Here is a 16,157-nt window from a genome sequence, read left to right as displayed (position 1 = left end):
AGAGAGAGTGGGAGAGAGAGAGTGGGAGAGAGAGAGTGAGAGAGAGAGAGTGAGTGGGAGAGAGAGAGTGAGAGAGTGAGAGAGAGAGAGAGAGAGAGAGTGAGAGAGAGTGGGAGAGAGAGAGTGAGAGAGAGAGAGAGTGAGAGAGTGGGAGAGAGAGAGAGAGTGAAAGAGAGAGAGAGAGAGAGAGAGAGAGAGAGAGAGTGAGAGAGAGAGTGTGACGTCTGAAACATACTGTTCGAGGTAGAGACTCAGTAAGTCCGTTCACCCTGACCTGTCTTTGTAAATGCAGTCTGTAAACGTTAGGTTTGAATGCACACACACACACACGCACACACACACTTGTGCTCTCTTACAATGAATAGTATACAGTTGGAAAACTCTTTTCTTAAAAGCAGCAAATCTCTTGCTGAGTCCCTCTAATGCTTTCTTCCAGAGCAAAATGAAAGTACAGAAAAGTGGTCTTATGCTCAGTGGCTTTATTTCTCTGTGTCCTTTGTCTTTGTTTTTCCCCAGACTGTGTGTATGTTTGAGTTGCAATGTTAAAGTCTCCATGTGTTTGTGAATGGCGCTAGGTGACTCAGAGGTGCCAGGACCACACTGTACAGACACAGGACCACACTGTATGAACTTCTGATTGTGTCAACTCATTGTGCCTGCATTAAAGAGCCCCTCATTTCAACCTCCTCATCCAGACCGAATAATTACAGCTTTTTATTCAGTTAATGTCAAATAACAGCAATTACAAAGAAACTATTTTTAAAAATTTTGGCGTAAATGTGAAACAACACTGCTTGGTTGGTGATAAGGCAAACACACTCACTCTCTGTCTCACACACACGCGCGCGCACACACACACACACACAGAAAGTAAGCCAAATCACTCACATGCTATTTCCTTTCAGCATTAAATTTAATACGCTATTAATGTTATATTTAACCATCAATGACATTCTTATACAAAACAAACAAACAAACAAACCCCAAAAAAGTACATCCACTTACATACGTATAATATATTATGTCCAATGACACAGCTCAGGGATGCAGTCTCACTCTGAACCCCTGACGAATCTTTAAATTTACACAATATTTACACAGTATTGGTTTGGGGACGTACAGATCTGACACACCAGGAGTGGCGGTTCTTTCAGACGGAGCCTGGAGCGCTATGGTTGCTACGGTGACTGTATTGCAGGCAGCGAGTTTTCCGGGGAAAAAAAAAAGTTATGAGGAGGAATCCGGTTTGCATTGTGTGTGTGTGTGTGTGTTTTTGTGCCACTTTTTAAAAAGGGTGTAATTTTATGCCCTATGAAATATAGAATCAATATCTACTCCATACAAAAATGGACACAGAAACTGCATAGAAAAAGTCCCTGACAGTGAACAGGTCCTTCAGTAGGACTTTTATATCTGATATCATCAGTGTGTGTGTGTGTGTGTGTGTGTGTGTGTGCGTGTGTGTGTGTGTGGGTATGTGGGAGATGGGTTTATAAGTTTCATTTGTGAAAAGAATGAGCCTCAAACGGTCAGGCACCTTCTGTCTGAGAACAGGAGCTGGGTGACTAACCCAGGCTGCCAGTCACCACTCTCACAGACTATCACAGATAGCACTTTGGACATTCTGGGCAAATAACTTCTTTTAAATTAATTAATTATTTAATTTTTTAGGGTAATATGTAATTGGGTTGACTGCAAGCACAGCTAAAATTTTATAGTGCAAAGCCTCTGTCTCTGCAGAGGTTCCAGAAAGTTTAAGTAAAAAAAAAAAAAAAGTGTAAGAAGAGCTATTAAAATATTAAAAACCGTTCTGAAACGCAGATGCGGTTTGCATAGAGTTGCATAGGGTTATAGATTATATCTTATCATCTTTGTTCTTGTGTTTCCATCTTTGACGGACTATTGACATTGAACGTCAAATTGACTACATGACAATTACACGCACCTGAAACAAGTGCATATTTCTCAGACTTAGTGCGTTAGTGCTTAAAAATTTCCTACGACCCGGTCGAAGCGGCGACTGAATTTAGAGGGAAGGTTAGTCTGGTTCAGTCTGGCACAGTGGGTTGTGTCTGGTAATATCCAGACACAGTCCAGAGTTCAGTTTGTTTCAGAGAGAGCAGAACGGGACGCAACAAACCCTGTCTGTACACCAATAATGCTGAGACAGGTGTCTGGCAGTTTTAAACAGCAGCTAAGAGGTGGAAGACCTGGAGCAGCCACGTAAAACAAACATCTCCATCCCGCAGAGAGAAAGAGAGAGAGAGAGAGAGATAAAAAGCAAAAAAAACAACAACATTGCATGTTACTCAGGAAAGGAATCATATAAGGCACAACAACAAAATTAACAACAAAAAAAAAAAAATTCTAAAACGGAGTAACAGTGGAAGTAGAATGGAAAAAAAAATATGGAAAAAAAAAAACCTGTTCCTTTGGAGCTGGATGGGTCCATTTTCGTGAAGGCTGGAAACCAGGCAGAAATGACAAAAATAAAGGACCAAGGGGTTGGGAGGAGGGACATGTCAGTTACTAGACTGAATCAGGTCACACAAGACTTCTCAGCCTCTCTGACAGGCCACAATCTGGCACATGTAGGGAGCTGTCTCCTGGTTCACAGCGAACAAGGGCAGAGAAAGGGTTAAACAACGTAGGGGAAGGGATAAAAAAGTGACCCTTAAAAAAAAAAAAAAAACCAGGCCGGTGTGATCGTGATCACAGCTCGGACTTCTCCGTCTTCTCGGTGAGCGGAGTGATTTCTGACGGGTCGTCCTGAGGAAAAACGACGTAACACAGCTTCTGTCCGAGGAACGTGACCGCCCCTGAAACACCGCACGGGATTCCAGATGAGAGACAGGGAAAAATACCACAATTAACGTGACTAGCTGATGACACACTACAACAGAGTACAGAGCGACAGAGATTTAATATCCCGAGCTGACATATCGTTTTTTTCCTAATATCTATTTAAAAGTTGATGTCTCAAGGGAGAACAGAAGTATGTGAGATAGAAAAATATACTTTAAGGAGATTACTGCCCCCTGCTGGCACGAAACAGTACCAATACGCAGTGAACAGTCCAAGTGACTAATGTTACAATGTTGCGACTTCACAAATGCTTCTGGCAATCAGAAGAGTAAAGGGCCGAGGTCTAATTGTTTAGTACTCACCCACGATGCTGTACAGCCACTTTGGCTTGTCCTTCCAGTGGACCCCGATGAAGTAAATGGGCACCCCAGTGAGCATTATGACCAGTCCCATCCCACAGACCACAGGCTCCGAGTACAGGCTGAACCCCAGCAGCACCGCCCAGAAGACCAGGTAACTGATGGGAACGAGCAAGTTCACCTGCCAGGGCGGAGCCGACAGAGAGGGGGGGGGGGGGCACTGTTAAAACGTTGCTGTCACACTGAGGGTTCGTCAAGGCACGAGTGCGCTAACTCAGAGCGAGACTTAGCTCCCTGACAAGGACATGGTTCCTTTTGAGAATATATTTCAAACAGATTAGAGTAGTGATTTTACATTTGTTTGGTTAAAAAAAAAAGGCTGACTGACAATACCATACTAATCCACAGAGGGCGCCGACTGAACCAATGACTCTGCCGATCATTCAACCCGGTAATTATATTAAACATGTTATTGTTCAGTACTATTCCTCAAACTGTGACCTGGCCAAGCTTTGCCTAACGATAGCAGACAGACGGCTCCCTTTCAGTGACACTCTGCCGTCTGCTGCAGCGGTCAGCACCTTTATGGGTCGGACCAGGTTCGGCTTTTTCCAGCGGTAGTAGAGAAGCCCGGCGATAGTGACCCCGTAAGAGAGATAGTTGATGAAGGAGACGTAGTTGATGAGGTTGTGTGTCTCTCCGATGCACAGGATCACTATGGTGGCGGTGCACTGTGAAGGGAAACGGATAAAGGAATCCCGAGGTCAGGACAAACACGTGGAGAATGCGAAGGAAACCCTTTTTTGAGAAGGAAAACCAAGAATCTCTTGGAATCTGACTCCAAATTCTTATCTGATTTCTGCTCTTAAATCATGGAAACGATCGTTTATACTGGACACCAGTGTTCGTCGTAACATAACAGCGGTAGAAAAATAAAAATTTTTTTGCAAGCAGATGCACAATACCTCACCTCTGTCTATTAACAGATGGTTTTATAAAACAGCTATTGTCCTCAGACACCCCAGATTTCACTGTGAGTACCATGAGTGGTCATTCATCATTACTTGTGCTATTATGCATTGTAAGGATAGGGCTTCCCTCATGTTAATAAGGCTCTGCGTCTCTGAAGAAAAAGACCCTGTGTAAAAACACATAGGATCTTACTGGTGGTAGGAGGTTATATAAGATAGACGGGGTGCTTTGAGTGATATTTGTTTTGTGGTTTGTGCTGAACCAAGTGTGTCTAAAGCAGTTGAGCAGTTTGCTGTTGAGTGGAGCGTGTGGATGGGTTGAGTGTTCAGTGGTGTGCACTGTGTCTGAGTTTTTGGAGTAATTTGTGTGTGGAGCATTACGAGTTGAGCGTCAGGGGGTTTGACTGGTGTGTCCGTGTGTGTGTGTGTGTGTGTTTGTGAGTGTGGTGCGTGTGTGTGTGTGTGTGTTAGAAAAGCTCTTACACAGACGAGCAGTGCGGGGATTGGAGTGCAGCTCTTCAGATGGATCATGGCCAGCAGGTAAGGTAAGTGTCCCTCTCTGGCCCCAGAGAAACAGAGCCTGCAAACAGAGGATCGTGACAAACTAAAGCAACACACCCTGCAAACAGGGGACGATGACAAACTAAAGAAACATACCCTACCATCGATTTGGCCTCTCCTCTAGCACGTGGGAAAATTCTGTTCCAGTGTCCAGAAATTAATCTACATAAAGCTGTCCCCCAATGCCTAACCTCCCTTCCCCCAATGCCTAACCTCCCTTCCCTAGAGAAAAAAACCAAAAAAAAAAAAAAACCTTTGTCTTGTATTTCTGTTTGTAAAAGTATTCCAGGGGCGCAATGCGAAAGGGCAATTTGACGCTCAGTCTTATTATGATCTCTGTTGAAGGTATTAGAAATCCGACTGATGCACCAATTGTAAGTCGCTTTGGAAAAAAGCGTCTGCCAAATAACTAAATTGTAAATTGTAAATTGTAAAGCTTTGATTTGGCTCAGTGGCCTGATGCTATTCCTCCAGTTAGAAAAGTCCATTAGGCCAGAGTCAATATGACATAATGTGTTGCGTATGCATGTGTTATACTTTCATGTATGTATGTATGTATGTTTTTTACATTTATTAGTTTTGTTACATTTTGTTTAGGTAGTATGTGCTGGGTGCAGAGGGGGGCGCTCAGTGGAGTTTGGAGGAATTAGTCGAAAAAGAAAAAAGAAAGGTTCTGTAGGTGTGGCTTTACCTGGAGGAGGTGAAGAGGTATCCATTGATTCCTCCAAATGTGGACAGAGCGACAGAGATGGGCATGACCCAGGAAAACATCCCTAGCAGTTTCTCTCCAAACGTCTGCACGGAAAACCCAGAGACCGGAGACGTGAGACCGTCGTCAACGGTGACATCACTCATCAACAATCAAAACATTAAACGAACCATCTCACAAAACCACGGATTAAAAAAAAAATTCAGATTAGCTCAACGATTCTGCTCAGTGAAAAATCATCCAGTGAATTTCACTCACAATTTCATGGCCAAGTAAATACGAGGCAAAATAATAATCCTCTTAACTCGATCCAAAAAAAAAGAAAAGAAAAAAAGACAAAGACAATTAGAAATGTTCGACCCCGAAAATAACAAGATAGTAATAACAACCCAAGGAACATCAGCGCAAAAGTTTGAACCAAAACTTCTATCAGACACGGAGGTGATGGTTTTACTCCTAAGTTACCGAGGAGGTGTCTTACCACAGCCACGGCGTTGGAGGCCAGGAGCTCCTCCGGACTCATGGAGGAGAAATAGGCAATGTTGGTGAGTGTGTAGACTAACGTGACCAGAGGAATAGAGATGTAAATGGCACGGGGCAAGTTCCTGTCCGGACAGACAGAGAGTCAGTATCGCATCTCCTCACACACACACACACACACACACACACACACACACACACACACACACACACACATACATACAAATATACACATACACACATACACACATACACACACACACATACATACACACACACACACACACACACATACACACACACACACACACACACACACACACACAGACTTCCAAGTTTTGCAAAGACAAAAAAAAAACAAAAACAAAAAAACGTTGTGTTGGTGAAACATTATCTGCTGTTATGCGCTAAGTTACGTGCGCATGAGAAAGCGCCTTCTCTCAGGAGAGGAGTGCAACGTTTTGGCAGCTTGATAGATATGTGGAGTGGGAACGGGTACGGGATTTAGTGGGTGGGAACGGGTACACAGATTTAGCTCGAAGTGTTTTTCGTGTACAGTGAACTCCAGCCAGACGCACTGTCTCTTTCCAGCTGTTTTATATGAAGTTTAAGATGCCATAATAAAGGCTTCCTTTTTGTTGTCTGTTGCCATGCCGACTCCCGCTGTCCTGGTTGTGGCTAGCCTTCAGTTGTTTATAACCACACAAGGACAGGTTTTACAGAGATGTCTGAGTGTGCGTGTCTGTGTATGTGGGAGAGTTTCAGAGATGTCAGAGTGTGAGTGTCTGTGTATGTGGGAGAGTTTCAGAGATGTCTGAGTGTGCGTGTCTGTGTATGTGGGAGAGTTTCAGAGATGTCAGAGTGTGAGTGTGGGAGAGACTCACTTGCGAGGTTCCACCACCTCCTCAGTGACATAATTAAGAAAGTTCCAGCCACTGAAGGCGAAAGAGGCCTGGAGGAAGGCCAGGGCGATCTGTCCCACAGACGGATCTCTGATAAACTCAAAAGCCACCTGCGGCCTCAACGCGTCGTAGTGTCCTACACACACACGCAGAGAGAGAGAGAGAGAGAGAGAGAGAGAGGGAGAGAGAGAAAGAGCAAGATTACATAAAGGACACGACACAAGCAGCCAAAACAGAATATGTGTCCTCTGCATTGGAGTAGGTTTGGACTGGAGTGTGTGTGTGTGTGTGTGTGTGTGTGTGTGTGTGTGTCTGGGTAAAGAGTCCTTCGTATCCTTCGGTCTTCAGAAACTCCAGATATCTCAACAACGGAATGACAATGTTTATGATACTTATGTTGCATAGTCATTGCAACAATCCATCCATCCATTCATCCATCCATCCATCCATCCATCCATCCAATCTCATATTCATTTGCCATAGTCTACTCCTCTAGATGTACCATCATTGGCTCTGCCTCTCTAGGGTCACCTCAGCGACCTTTCATTTGTTGCAATGTCCCCTTCGCTGTGTGGTGTAATTATTTTTCCGAGCAGCCAATGCAATTATGTCTGTTCACTTCCCCTGTGAAAGAGCTTTCACATGAACGGCTCATGCTCACGCGTGAATTTGCATAGTCATGCACAGTCTAAACATCCCATTTGTGCAATTTGTTTATGTGTCAGTTTTAGGAGACGCCCGCTCGAGCACCAGGCTGCCGATGGAAAAAAAAAAAAGCACGAACGCACTGATGAGGACAAAACGAAAAAAACTACAACCACCCCAAATTCAGAAGAACGAACGACTTTAAAAAAAAACGTCCATACAGCTCACATGGGAATTGCAACTCAAACTTTCACTGACATTATACTGTTGCTTTTAAAAGCTATATGAAGAAGTGCTTTTCACATGAAAGTAGTTAGCCCTGATCCGTCTTCGACTCAGGGTTGATGATGAGGACGGACCTCTCTGAACCCTTCTGCTGGTTTAGAATAAAAAAATCACCCAGCCAAGTTCCAATGATGAACTTAAACCTCACTAAGTTACACTGGTCAAGTTGAGTATAGCTGAGTATTGAGTATATGCACAGTAAATTTCTGACAGGTTTTCTGACAGTGGAGGAAAACCAGCAGGATGGCTGTTCCAGACAGGGGCACCAAAGAGAACCACAGTGAGGACACGTCATGGGCACCAGCCTGGCAAAGCTCCATCAGCTGGGCATCGGCTGTGTCTGAGTTGGTTTTGCCAAAGACTGCGTTTAGGAGCAGTATCTCCACCTCCTCAGTCGAGACGAGGTGTGGCCGCTAGTCCACAACTCTCTGTTTCGCAACAGGCACGGTGGCTTGGGTCTCCTGATATCACACAGTTACTCCCACGGCAGATGGACGCTGTCTGTTGTCTGTGACAGGATTTTGGCAGTGATCCTCACTGCTGTATTCTTCTCTGTTGTGGTCATGTCACAACCTGCACCGCCATTTTGGACTTTTAGTTTGCCATGTCTTTGTGCTCTTGTTCTGTGCCTGTCTCCGCCCCTCACCTGTTCCCGTTTGTCTGATTATTACCTTGTTAATTTCGCCCAATCCTGTTTTGCCCTGATTAGTTTTCCTTCTATTTAAGTCCTAGTGTTTTGCCTTGTCTTTGTCTATCGTTGTTTGTGTATTTTGCGCACTGTCATGCTGCACCTTTTTTGTTATCGGCTTTTGTTATTTGTTTGCACTGTATTATGGTCTTCATTTTAAGTAAAGCCTTCCGTTTTTTCACCTTCAACCATCGTGTCTTTGCACTTGGGTCCTGCACCACACCACCCACAGCCGTGACAGAACGATAGACCTAACAAGGACCCAGCAGACACTTCTGTCCCCCGGGCAGAGACGGCTCCAGCTCCTGACCTGGGTGCGGCGGGGCTCCCTCTCTCGGTAGGTTCTCCAGCCCCTAACCCAGGGGGGGGGAATTTTTTGGGGGGGGGCTCCCAGCCCTAGACCCAGGCACCACATGGACTGTGGTGCTGGGCCCAACCATCTCTAGGGCTGTGTCCGCTCCTGGGTCTCCTGTCTCTGCCACCCTGAATCCCCCTCTTCAAGCAGCGACTCCGAAGGCTCCATGGAGGGTGCGCTGCCCAGCGCGAGGAATGCGCTGCCCAGCACGAGGAATGCGCTGCCCGGCGCACCATGGAGGGTGCGCTGCCCAGCGCGAGGAATGCGCTGCCCGGCGCACCATGGAGGGTGCGCTGTCCTGCCCTGTTCCCGAGGCCGCTTTCCCGGCCCAGGTCAGCTCCCATGCTGACGCCCTGTCCTGGTCAGCTCCCATGCTGACGCCCTGTCCTGGTCAGCTCCCATGCTGACGCCCTGTCCTGGTCAGCTCCCATGCTGACGCCCTGTCCTGGTCAGCTCCCATGCTGACGCCCTGTCCTGGTCAGCTCCCATGCTGACGCCCTGTCCTGTTCCCGAGGCCGCTTCCCCGGCCCTGGTCAGCTCCCGTGCTGACGCCCTGTCCTGGTCAGCTCCCGTGCTGACGCCCTGTCCTGGTCAGCTCCCGTGCTGACGCCCTGTCCTGTTCCCGAGGCCCTTTCCCCGATCCAGCTCAGCCCTCTAGCCATCGTCGAGGCTGTTTTGAAGACTGCCCCGTTCCTGTTCTTCTGCCAGTTTGAAAGTCTGTTCCAGCCAACCCCTCACCTGCTCGGCCGCAGAGGGGGCCCGTCGGCTGCAGCACCTTCGGTCATCCCTCTGTGCGCCCCCCCACCCACCCGGTCTGTTCTGGACTTTTGTTTTTCTTTTGGGCCGTCTGGAGCCGCCCCTTAAGGGGGGGGCTCTGTCACAACCTGCACCGCCATTTTGGACTTTTAGTTTGCCATGTCTTTGTGCTCTTGTTCTGTGCCTGTCTCCGCCCCTCACCTGTTCCCGTTTGTCTGATTATTACCTTGTTAATTTCGCCCAATCCTGTTTTGCCCTGATTAGTTTTCCTTCTATTTAAGTCCTAGTGTTTTGCCTTGTCTTTGTCTATCGTTGTTTGTGTATTTTGCGCACTGTCATGCTGCACCTTTTTGTTATCGGCTTTTGTTATTTGTTTGCACTGTATTATGGTCTTCATTTTAAGTAAAGCCTTCCGTTTTTTCACCTTCAACCATCGTGTCTTTGCACTTGGGTCCTGCACCACACCACCAGCCGTGACAGGTCACTACTAAGGCAGAGAGAGATTCTTCCACCGGAACTGGGCGGAACTCGAGGAAGTTCTCAGGTAGGGTGTAGGTTTGGTGCTTTGTGACATCATCGTGAGGGTAAGTGTGCACAGGCATGTCACACGTCGTGGAGCTGTGGGGAAGAATCTCGAACAGAGCAACACCAGTAGCACCAGTAGCTCAGAGTAAGACCAGTAGCACCAGTAGCTCAGAGTAAGACCGGTAGCACCAGTACCTCAGAGTAAGACCGGTAGCACCAGTACCTCAGAGTAAGACCGGTAGCACCAGTACCTCAGAGTAAGACCGGTAGCACCAGTACCTCAGAGTAAGACCGGTAGCACCTGGTAGCTCAGATCAGGCTCTCGCACCCTCAGTCCAGAATCTATAAGTAGCACCAGCCAACAGACTGAAGGTTTGCTCGATCACGTTGTCATGGAGGCGACGCTGGCTGGTGCAGAAATTAAGCCGCACTCCGGCGCCACGGTTCTGAGCTTTCGCCGAGGCCTCGAGTTCTCGGCACCGACGCTGGCTGAGGCGGTGTTGCTAAGAACACAACTGACCGTGTTCTGAGACGGCCGACCCTGGATAGCGTTCACTCACCGCCGTCACATTCAGAGACTCCTGCTGTCGACGGGGCGTCCGCGCGGCCGCAGGTGGATCCAGGGAAATAGCACGAGACTCTGCTAGCCAGAAAAACCCAGCCATGCGGAGTGCAAAGGCTGTGGGCCAGTGATGATATTCCCGACGGAATATAAGCAGTACCACAGTACAAAGGGCCTAATATTATTTGAAGCTGCTGTGTGACAGTGTGTATAACAAAGCTGTGACACACCTGCAGACACTGAGTTATATAGAACGGACGGCCTACGTGTTTGATTTGACCTACAGTAACACAGAGACACAAAGGCCATACTCCCACATGCACAACTGGTTTCACTCACCAAAGATGTTTCACTTTAGACCTCTCAGTGCTATTGTTTTTGTACTAAAGCTCAATTACTTATTAACATGTTAATCGTTTTTTTAGGTGGAAAAACAGCCTGCTTCGTATGGTAAACAACTAGGCCCGTCAAGCCAGTCAGGCCTAAATCAGACACACACACTAAACACATCCTTTACACACCACAGATGCTTCAGCAACATAAATAGCTTTAGGTTTACGCTGTCATGAGATGAGTATTGGCAGAGAAAAGTATTTATGGTTCCAGGAAACAACCGTTCTCAGAAGACACAGGCTAACTCTAAGACAACTCCTAAACCTAATCAGTCTTCACATCTGAGCCCTGACTTTAATCTCCATTCAAAGAAATCAAACAAAAAACAGCAAAAAAAAAAACAAATAAACAATCTTCTTTTGAAGCTGATCTGCCCTCTAAACAACCTTATCTCTTCATCAGTGTTGTAAGAATGTCATACGTAGTTGAAGATTAGCTGCGTTAGACGCTAAACTCTGGCCTCTGCTATATTCTCAGGCATCTCCAGCCTGACGTGTTGCCATCACTGTCACAGCTGACTGGTCATCTGGATGGGTGGCCCATGCTGAAGAATTTACTGTGTATTGAGGCAGATACCACACAAGGTGCAATGCCGGGATGCTGCCACAGGGTGGCACTGTTTTGCTATCGGCTCAGACGCTAACAGGACAGGGACAGATCACCATACTGATTGGTTCTGTAATTCCTTAGAGAGCAGCTGTCCCTCAGCAGAAGACATGTGATACCGAAGAGAAGAAGACAGCCTGAGGCAGGAACACCCCTGTTAGTCTCAGTGGGGTCGATCTGTTTTTGTTTATGTTGTACACATGTGTAGCACATGACAACATTTTGAAAAGGTGTGTGTGTGCATGTGTGTCTGTGTGTGTGTGTGTGAGCGTGATTTTAGCATCTTATGGTGTCCTCAAGTACAAACACCTTTTCACTTTACATCACCCAGATAGATACTTGAGGCCAGAGCGATACGGGAATTACTGGAGTATAACTTTAAGTGTTTGGGTTTGGATGAGAAAATGGATATGCAGAAAAGATGTTGTGTGTGAGAGCTCATGTGTTTGCAGGTGTAGTGTGACATGTCTCTGATATGGTGAAGACTGACATGAGATACATTTGTAAACAGGATGGACTGAGCTGTGTTTCATCAACGTTAGCACGCAAGAGAAGAGTTGGCTTCCGCGTCTGTTGCTTTATAAAGTGTATGTATGTTTGTTTGTAGGTGAAAAAACCAGAATGCACCAACTACAACATACAGAGAGCCTGACGTCGCCAGACCACGTCCAGAGCCAGAGAACAGATCAGACTTATTCATTCTCTCTGTTGTCCATACATGGTTTAGGTTTCCTGTGGACACTGCAATAACTCACCTCTGCAGATCTGCACCAAGCCCACGACGATGATGAGACCTAGGGCCAGAAGCTTCCCCACAGTGAAGAAATCCTGGATCCGAGTCCCCCAGCGTACGCTGGAGCAGTTCACCCACGTCAGGAACACTGTCACGCACAAAGACGCACACACACACACACACACACAGATATGCACACGCACAGACACGCACACACAAACACACACACACACACAGATACGCACACACAAACACACACACACGCACACACACAGATACGCACACACAAACACAGACACATACGCACGCACGCATGCACACACACACGCACAGATACGCACACACACACACAGATACGCACACACAAACACATACAGACACAGACACACACGCACGCAAACACACAGACACGCACACACAGATACGCACACACACACAGATATGCACACGCACAGACACGCACACACAAACACACACACACACACACACACAGATACGCACACACACACACACACACACACACAGATACGCACACACAAACACACACAGACACAGACACATACGCACGCACACACACACACATACGCACAGATACGCACACACACACACACAGATACGCACACACAAACACACACAGACACAGACACACACGCACGCAAACACACAGACACGCACACACATACACACACAGGCACAGACACAAACGCACGCACAGACACACAAGCACGCGCACAAACACACGCATGCACGGATGCATGCACGCACACACACACACACACACACACAGACACACACATGCACGAACACAGGGAGAAATGAAAAATTAGACTTTGTCTTTATCTCTCTCTCTTATCTTCTGTCATTGACACACACCAAACAGACAAAATAAGAACACTTTAATAATCAACCCAGTACAGGTACACAATGAACTGTTTGCACTTCAGCTCTCAGAACACTGAAATGAAAGGTGTGCAAAACAAAACTTGGTTAAAACAGAATCATTTCTCTCTCTTTCTCTCTCCCTCTCTCTCTCTCTCTCTCTCCCTCTCCCTCACTCTCTCTCCCTCTCTCTCTGACTATCTTTCTCTGAGCTTTAATGATGAGGTCACTTTAACAAAAGCTTTTCTTTATGGGTAAGCACTCTCTTTCTCTCTCTCTCTCTCGCCCGCCCCCCCCCCCCCCCCCTCCTCTCTCTATCAGCCTTCCCAACTTACTCTGAGTTGCTGTGACAAGGCTGTCACTGTGGAACGTGGAACCACAAAAATGAAATCACATGTGTGTGTGGGGCACGTGAGACTGGTGTGAGGCAGCTAATCGGGGCGGTGTGGTGTTTCTTGGCATGCTGATTGGCTTTCGTCTGGGACCATGTCTCTAACAGGGGAAATCAGAGTCATATGTGTTCTATTTCAACTACTGCATGATACAATGTAACCTCCCCCCAATACACACAGACACACACACACACACACACACACACACACTCATCACTGATTATCAACCTGCTCTCAGTTATTACAAACAGCTGTGATGAAGAGGTGACTCCCATAGAATGGACGAATAAGAGAAAAGGGTTCAAATCCTTCGCAGCCAGTCAGGCAAACAAGTTCTTTTGTGTGTGTGTGTGTGTGTGTGTGTAACTAAAAGGCTTTTTTTCTTTCTTTCTTTTTTTTTTTGAGTTGACTAAGATGATACGACTTTTAGCTCAATTTAACTCTGTTAATTTCCGTTCAGTTGTTTGTTTGTTTATGTATTTGTTCATTTTATTTATTTATTTTAACATCACACACTGGCAAAATGCAGTTGGGCCAACATGGAAGTTGTAACATTCTGAACGCACACACTTTATTTTACCGCATAGTGTGTGTGTCTGATTATGTATGACTGAGTAGTGTGTGTGTGTGTATGTGTGTGTGTGTGTGTGTGTATGAGGCAGACAGGATGTTGTTTCCGGCTCCGGTGCGCTGTAATCGGGTTGATCCAGTGCGTGTGTGTGCGTGTGTGTGTGTGTTGACCCGGAGGTCCGTCTCCAGGGTCCGTGGGCCCGGTGTTTTAAGGCATGTGGGGGAACCCACCGGGCTGAGGCAGGAGGACGAGGGGGAAGTGCGAGGAGACGGGGGAGGGGAAGGGGTCGTCCCAAACCCATCCATCACTGAGAGGCGGTGCCGCCCACCCACAGAAAGGACCGCTGTCATCCTCTCAAACAAACGGCTTCCGATGCCACCCTACAAAACCGGGCAGTGCCATGGGATTCTTGGCAAGCGGTTCCAGTTGACTGGACCGGCTCAAGGGTCTCCAACCAACCAACCAACCAACCAACCACAGGCAAGACTCTCCCTCTTAGCCTTAGCGTCTGACCTACACTGGCATCCTCAATGCACATGTTCCTCTGCTGTTCTTAAGAAAGCCTTCATACATAAGCGAAGAAAGCCTTCATATATAGGTGAAGAAAGCCTTCATATGTGACTGAAAACAGAGTTCTTTTCACGTGAAAATCAGGTGATGCTCTAATCAAGAGGGAAAACAAGAGAACGCTGCAACATTAACATGCAATATCAAGCTGTTTTTATAGTAGTAGTAGTAGTAATAATAATAATAATAATAATAATAATATTTTTTCTGATTGTCCTGGCCTGTAAGCGAGGCTTTGAGATTAAAGTGCTTTGAGGATGCGGTGTGCCAAGCGGCATATGGGACGGAAAATTAGGAAGCAGAGAAGCCAATCAGGGCATATTTAAATTGAGAGCGAACGCGTCTGTCTCTCCTTTGCCAAGGTAACGTCACAGTCACGGTGCACAGACACCCTGAGAGGGGCTTCTCCTTATTGATGCTGGCAGAGAACTGTAGTCATACACAACTGAGACAGATGCACATAAATCATAAACAAATGAAAACAAAAGGCAGGTATCCTCTTCTTTCTTTTTTTCTTTCTTTCCGGCCGACATCATGTTCCTACCCTAAAACGACTCCATCAACGAGGATTTTAATACTTTCCCCACAACTGTTATACAGCGGTCAGAAAAAAAGAGGGCAAGCTTTGAACAAGCCAAACTGATTTCCTTGTCTCCGGCTCCGGAGAGCGCTAGCTGTGAGACTTAGCAATCAGCACCAACGGGATTCTCACAGCGATGAAAAAAAGATTCATCTTTCCTTCAACGCAGATGTTTTTGGTGGAGGTCAATACGAAAGCATGAGCATGTCTGAAATGAATGTGAACGGTGAAATATCCTCAATAAGTGGATTTGATAAACGAATAACAACGCTCGGGTACCGATTCGGTAACCTGCAGTCCAAACTCTTAAAGAAGATCCAACCAGATCTGATCACACGAGCCATTGTAGGAACGTGAAACTCAGCGTGTTTAGCGACGACTGAGCGTTTATTCAGACGTCGTGTATATGCCTTCAAGCACAGAGCAGACCTAACACCGTAAATATAAAACACAGATCGTGAGGGCGTCACAGCAGTCTTTCTGTGTTTCTCTGTGTCCCATTTAAAAAAAACACAAGCTCTTTTGAAAGCCCAGGCTGTTTGAACGCTGTGCTGAAAACTCAGCTTTCACACGTATAAAGACACGATCTCTGCACGGCTGAGTGTTTCAGGCTGACGGTTCCATCTGTGAGGTGAGTCTGCTGACGAACTCTGACCACACAGTAGAATTATAATGATGCATAACTCTCAGAGCCTTATTTTCTTTCTTTCTTTCTTTCACCCCCAGGCTAAGACCTGATTTCCAGCTTTAGCCCAAAGTTAACTGCACTCTGGGACGGGAATAGCACTGAGTTTTGTGTGGGGCTAACCAGCGTCGACTCAACCAGAGAAGAA

The 16,157-nt window shown here is 46.5% G+C and overlaps 1 protein-coding gene across 1 annotated transcript in view; it reads right to left on the bottom strand.

The window, feature by feature from the left end:
- Positions 1-690: 690 nt before the first annotated feature.
- slc7a10a (solute carrier family 7 member 10a) overlaps positions 691-16,157 on the bottom strand; it is a 22,696-nt gene continuing 7,229 nt past the window's right edge. Inside the window, exons 4-11 of the mRNA XM_030792961.1 lie at positions 12,358-12,483; positions 6,770-6,923; positions 5,887-6,010; positions 5,388-5,491; positions 4,619-4,715; positions 3,746-3,895; positions 3,168-3,345; positions 691-2,819 (exon numbers count right to left, since the gene is read on the bottom strand). Coding sequence (XP_030648821.1) covers positions 2,713-2,819; positions 3,168-3,345; positions 3,746-3,895; positions 4,619-4,715; positions 5,388-5,491; positions 5,887-6,010; positions 6,770-6,923; positions 12,358-12,483 — 1,040 coding nt within the window. The 3' untranslated portion in view covers positions 691-2,712. The remainder of the gene's footprint in view (positions 2,820-3,167; positions 3,346-3,745; positions 3,896-4,618; positions 4,716-5,387; positions 5,492-5,886; positions 6,011-6,769; positions 6,924-12,357; positions 12,484-16,157) is intronic.

The sequence above is a fragment of the Chanos chanos genome, chromosome 2 (assembly GCF_902362185.1).
Source record: "Chanos chanos chromosome 2, fChaCha1.1, whole genome shotgun sequence".
Classification (NCBI taxonomy): Eukaryota; Metazoa; Chordata; class Actinopteri; order Gonorynchiformes; family Chanidae; genus Chanos; species Chanos chanos.
Note: the sequence above shows the minus strand (reverse complement) of the source record. Positions and strands in the feature narration are given on the sequence as shown.